The sequence below is a fragment of the Salpingoeca rosetta genome (genome assembly GCF_000188695.1).
Source record: "Salpingoeca rosetta unplaced genomic scaffold supercont1.9, whole genome shotgun sequence".
Classification (NCBI taxonomy): Eukaryota; class Choanoflagellata; order Craspedida; family Salpingoecidae; genus Salpingoeca; species Salpingoeca rosetta.
This window is the reverse complement of record NW_004754925.1, coordinates 1,748,010-1,753,009: the sequence shown is the minus strand read 5'-3', so window position 1 is coordinate 1,753,009 and position 5,000 is coordinate 1,748,010. Positions and strand designations below refer to the sequence as shown.

The window sequence follows — 5,000 nt, the reverse complement described above, 5'->3', positions numbered from 1 at the left end:
GAGGATCTGTGCAAAGTCGGACGGGTGCTTCTGCTTCCCTCTGTATACCCCTCTGAACACGGGGTCTGTGAGGTTGGCTCCAATGTCAAAGAACCGCAACCGCGCTGCACTGCTCATCGTGCTGATCGTGGTGGCAAGTTGGGAAGAATGGCCACAGCATACACATTTTTCGGCACAAAGTGGTTGCATGCACACATCCACACACACACACACACACATCCAGCACACACACGCATCTTCATCTTCCTTGCTCCTTGTTGGTGTGGTAGGGCATGGGGTTTTGGAAGGTGGCTGCGAAGGTGAGCGCTGCGTCGTTTGTGCTTGGAGTCTCCATCGAGTGGTTTATGCTCCACGTCCAAGTTGGCGAGGAAACCTTCTGTAAGTTTGTTCGGCGGCGCGGGCGTGTTTGCAATAATGTACAGCGTGTTTGCAGAACTGGCCACACACTTGCCTGCCATGGAACACATGCACACACTGACACACTGACACGCACACAGCATACGCACACACACTTACTCACACACACACAAGACACACACACTCACTCACACTCACACATACACACTCACATTCTCACTCACTCATGCCACTGTCGGTTTGTATTGTAGACGACACGGTGACACGACTGGAGGCAGAGAGGCGAGTCCAAGACAGTCAGGCACCACCACAAGGCGATAGCGTCGCTCATTCAACACAACAGCAGCAACAAGAGCAGCAAGGGCGGTAACGAGTTTGGGCACCGTGACACCATGCCTGGGCGTTGGTCTGTTGGGCAATACGTGGCCCTGTGCTTCTTCAGCATTTCCTCCATGATGCTCGGAGCATCCATGACACACAACTACTACAAGCCCGACTTGGTACGCTCACATAACATGTATGCGTGCGTGCGTGCAGGTGCGCATGTGTGTCCTTGTTTTTTTTTGGGGGGGGGAGGGGCCTGTGTCACACACCTTGTTGCGTGCTGCTGCGTTTACTGTTCTTCCACTTTGCACTTTTTCTGACCACTGCTGGTATTGGCACTGCTGCTGTTGTTGGTGTTGTTCTTCTTCTGTGCGCAGACCATTCCGGCCGAGCCCGTCAAGCCCAACAGCGTGCTGAAGAAGCGAACCGTGGCCATTGTGCCGCCACGTGGCGCACGCGACGACGACGAGTCATCAAACCATTGATAGCTCGGTGTGTGTGTGTGTGTGTGTGTGTGTGTGTGTGTGTGTGTGTGTGTGTGTGTGTGTGCGTGCGTGTGTGTGCGTGTGTGTGTGTGTGTGTGTGTGTCAGTGTGTGTGTGTGTGTGTCTGTGTGTGTGTGTGTGTCAGTGTGTGTGTGTGTGTCAGTGTGTGTGTGTCTGTGAAGGCGTGTTCCTTGCTCCGCTAACACACAAGGGCCGAAGAATCAATAAAGACATTCACAAATCGCAATTGGTGTGTCGGCGAAGATGGCGGACAACCACAACAATGACAGAGGCGGTGCAAATGCCAACAACAACAGTCTGGACATCTTTGGGGTGGTGAATAGGCACGCGAACGTCTTGCCAGACGCCCTCTCCCACAGCGACATTCGATCGCAGATCACCGCAACTAAGGTGTGTGTGTATGCGTGTGTGTGTGTGTGTGTGTGTGAGTGTGCGTGTTCATGTGTGTGTGTGTGTGTGAGTGTGCGTGTTCATGTGTGTGTGTGTGTGTGTTGGCGTGCGTGTTCATGTGTGTGTTCATGTGTGTGCGTGTGTGTTTGCGAGCTGATACTGAGGTTCATGCCACGAATGTTGCGGTGGCATCCCTGCATCCACCCTGCAGAAGGTGTATGGAAAGCTCTTGACGCCGCTTGGGCTCTATCTTCGAAATGGTGGGTGACACAAACCGCGTCCATCTGGTTTGCTGTATAACCGTCGGTCTTGTACTCAACCCCTGTTGCCATCGCTCACCTATCTTTCTGACCACCACTGCTCCTAGGCCATGACAATCCTGAAGTGGTACAGGCGTTTTTGGACGCTGGCGCTTCCGTCTTTGTCAAGGACAACTTGTAAGCACTGGATTGCTGGTCTGTGTGTGTGTGTGTGTGTCTGTGTGTCTGTGTGTCTGTGTGTGTGAGTGCATTTGCACAAGCCCCCCCCCCCCATCTTCACCCACTCATGAACAAACAAACAAACACACACACACGCACACACGCACACACACACGCACACACACACAAGGGACATGTCGCTGCTGCATTATGCGGCCGAGGCGAATGCACACAGAACACTTGAGTTGCTCCTGAAGCAGGAAGGCGTGGAGCAAGAGGTTGACCGCCTCGGCACCACCCCGCTCGATGTGAGCACACCTGCTCCTTGTGAATCAGCCTCCTGGTGCTGATGCTGGTGCTGGTACTGGGGCTGCGTGTAACGCGCACGGACACGCGCGTACATGCGTCATCGCAGTGCTCACTGCACGCACTGACTTGTGTCGCTCCTTTTCCCATCCACTCAAACCACAGTTGGCTGTCAAGCGGAACCACCACGCGTCAATGGCGCTGCTGGACGCCACGTCCCTGAACCTCATGCGAATGTGCAGGTACGCGCTGCATCGCGTTGCTTTACCTTGGCTGCTGCTGTTGCAGTGACGACGACGCTGGTCATGCTCATCTCGTGCTGTCATGATGTGTGTGTGTGTGTTTGCTCTGTGTGTGAATGTGCGTGTGTGTGCGTGTGTGTATGTGCGTGTGTGTGTATGTGCGTTTGCTCTGTGTGTGTTTGCTCTGTGTGTGAATGCGCGTGTGTGTGCGTGTGTGTATGTGCGTGCGTGTGTATGTGCGTTTGCTCTGTGTGTGTTTGCTCTGTGTGTGAATGTGCGTGTGTGTGCGTGTGTGTATGTGCGTGTGTGTGTATGTGCGTTTGCTCTGTGTGGGTATGTGCGTTTGCTCTGTGTGTGTGCTCATGAACACATCAGGGCTGCGTTTCTTCGGGAACATGGTGCAAAGGTTCCATACGTGCTCAGGGACACACGTGACTTCCCCCAGTCCCTCAAGGTCTAACCCTCACACGCGAGTGTGTGCATGCGTGTATGAGTACGTGGATGGAGCGATGGGTGAATGTACTGGTGATTGAGTGAGTGAGTGAGTGAGTGAGTGAGTGAGTGAAGGATTGTGCGACCTCACGCACCCTGCGGCGCGATTGCTGCGATCTGACACTCTACTCACATGTCCATCCCACCTCCCCGTTAATTTCACATGTGCAGCTGTTCCTGAACTACGACCGCCCATATCCGGGGTTTAGCATGCGCATCACCCCATCGTCCAAACACGACACACACGCGGGTGAGAGAGTGTGTGCGTGTGCGTGTGCGTGTGCGTGTGCGTGTGCGTGTGCGTGTGTGTCTTGGGTTGCATGTGATCATCACTGCCATCACTGCCATCACTGTCTTGTGGCGCACGCTCACATTCCTCCAACACCACGTCGCAACACGTGCATCGTCATCATCGTCGCAATGTTTCTTCGATGGCTGCTGGCCGTGTGTGTGTGCTCTGTGTGTGTGTGTGTGTGCGTACGTGCGTGTGTGTGTGTGTGTGTGTGTGCAGCGGGCTTTGATGCCGTGGCGGCACAACAGCACATGCTCGACGTCGCATCGCACGAATTCCTCAACGAAAACAGGTCATGTCAACCGCAATTCCTCCCCTCTTCTTCTTTGTGTTGTGTGTGTGTGTGTGTCTTGGGCCTTAGCATGTGCTGGTCTTGGCTTCACATGTACACGTGTGCACGAGCCGTCTCACTTTAATGCATCGACACTGTGCGTGTGTGTGTGTGTGTGCGTATGTGTGTGTGTGTGTGTGCGCGTGTGTGTGTGCGTATGTGTGTGTGTGTGTGTGTGTGTGTGTGTGTACAGGGTTGCATTGATCAAATACGAGGACGCCATGACAGCGGACGGACGGGAACACATTCGCCTGCTGTACCGCCACCTCTTTGATACACAGGAGTAAGGAGGCGTCACTCTGCACGAAGTGTGTGTGTGTGTGTGTTGTGTAAGAGAACCAGAGTGTGGGCTTCGTCACACAATTTTGCTCCATCACCACCACCACCATCGTCGTCATCCTCGTCATCATCATTGTGCAGTTTCCGTGTTGAGCAGGCGCGGTCCTCACGTGCCATCATCTTCAACGAACGGGTGCGGTGGTGGCTGTTTCCGCAGTTTGCGTTATTGGCCGGAGTTGATGTGCTCGTTCCTGTGGTGCTTTGAGGACGCCTGCTGTTCCTGCCTCCATCGCACCCTCACAAACCACTCACACATGAACACACACACATGAACACATGAACACACACACACACATGAACACACACACACGCCCGCCGCGTGTTCTCTTGCAGGTTGTGCGCGGGCTGTTTTGCCGCGGGGAGCAGCCGCCATCACCGTCGACTCCACGCGTGTACACATACGCAAATGATGACAGCTTGACGCAAGAGCAGCGGCAGCGCATTCAGCGTACGTGCTCACACGTGTGCGTGTGAACTTTTGTGTGCTTGCGCATTGTGTGCGCATATGTGTGTAAATGTGTGTGCGTGTGCGCGTTATGTGTGTGTGCACTCCTTGTTGCTCCATCCCAGTTCACGCTGATGTAATCGCGTCCTGCTTGCATCCACGAATGGCGCAGAGCATCTTCGTCGCCACTCGCAGCCACAACCGTCTGGTGTGCGCGTGATGCAGATCACTGATGCCTTCGATGAGGTTGTACCGCTCGCGTTGCACCGGCGTCGTGGTTGCCTGCAGGCAACGCTCGACCCGCACAGACCGACGGCATGCGCACGCGTGTACTGCACAACCAACCTTCCACCTCTTGACTGGAACCAGGGTGAGGGCCAGCGCTAGCGGGTGTGTGTGTGTGTGTGTGTGTGTGTGTGTGTGCGTGTGCATTTGTTGTGCGTGTGTGTATTTGTTGCTTGTGTGTTGTGTGTTGTGTGTTGTGTGTTGTGTGTACTTGTTGTGCTGTGTGTGTGTGTGTGTGTGTGTGTGTGTGTGTGTGTGTGTGTGTGTGTGTGT

At 54.4% G+C, this 5,000-nt stretch overlaps 3 protein-coding genes across 3 annotated transcripts in view; 2 read left to right on the top strand and 1 right to left on the bottom strand.

Moving 5' to 3' along the window:
- Positions 1-136, bottom strand: part of PTSG_12148 (uncharacterized protein) — a 2,671-nt gene extending 2,535 nt beyond the window's left edge. The window contains exon 1 of the mRNA XM_004995117.1: positions 1-136. This exon is cut by the window's left edge and continues 19 nt beyond it. Within this exon, the coding sequence (XP_004995174.1) occupies positions 1-117 (117 nt within the window). The 5' untranslated portion in view covers positions 118-136.
- Positions 137-749: 613 nt separating this feature from the next.
- PTSG_12147 (uncharacterized protein) lies at positions 750-1,166 on the top strand (the record flags this gene model as incomplete). Its single annotated transcript, XM_004995116.1, has 2 exons — positions 750-857; positions 1,059-1,166. The coding sequence occupies 2 exons, from the start codon at positions 750-752 to the stop codon at positions 1,164-1,166; spliced, it is 216 nt and encodes a 71-aa protein (XP_004995173.1).
- A 263-nt stretch (positions 1,167-1,429) lies between these two features.
- Positions 1,430-5,000, top strand: part of PTSG_12146 (uncharacterized protein) — a gene marked incomplete at both ends in the record, with an annotated part of 6,110 nt that continues 2,539 nt past the window's right edge. Inside the window, 12 exons of the mRNA XM_004995115.1 lie at positions 1,430-1,576; positions 1,788-1,836; positions 1,944-2,013; positions 2,186-2,303; positions 2,467-2,543; positions 2,919-2,997; positions 3,207-3,285; positions 3,547-3,619; positions 3,852-3,941; positions 4,079-4,130; positions 4,331-4,445; positions 4,615-4,812. Of these exons, the coding sequence (XP_004995172.1) occupies positions 1,430-1,576; positions 1,788-1,836; positions 1,944-2,013; positions 2,186-2,303; positions 2,467-2,543; positions 2,919-2,997; positions 3,207-3,285; positions 3,547-3,619; positions 3,852-3,941; positions 4,079-4,130; positions 4,331-4,445; positions 4,615-4,812 (1,147 nt within the window). The remainder of the gene's footprint in view (positions 1,577-1,787; positions 1,837-1,943; positions 2,014-2,185; positions 2,304-2,466; positions 2,544-2,918; positions 2,998-3,206; positions 3,286-3,546; positions 3,620-3,851; positions 3,942-4,078; positions 4,131-4,330; positions 4,446-4,614; positions 4,813-5,000) is intronic.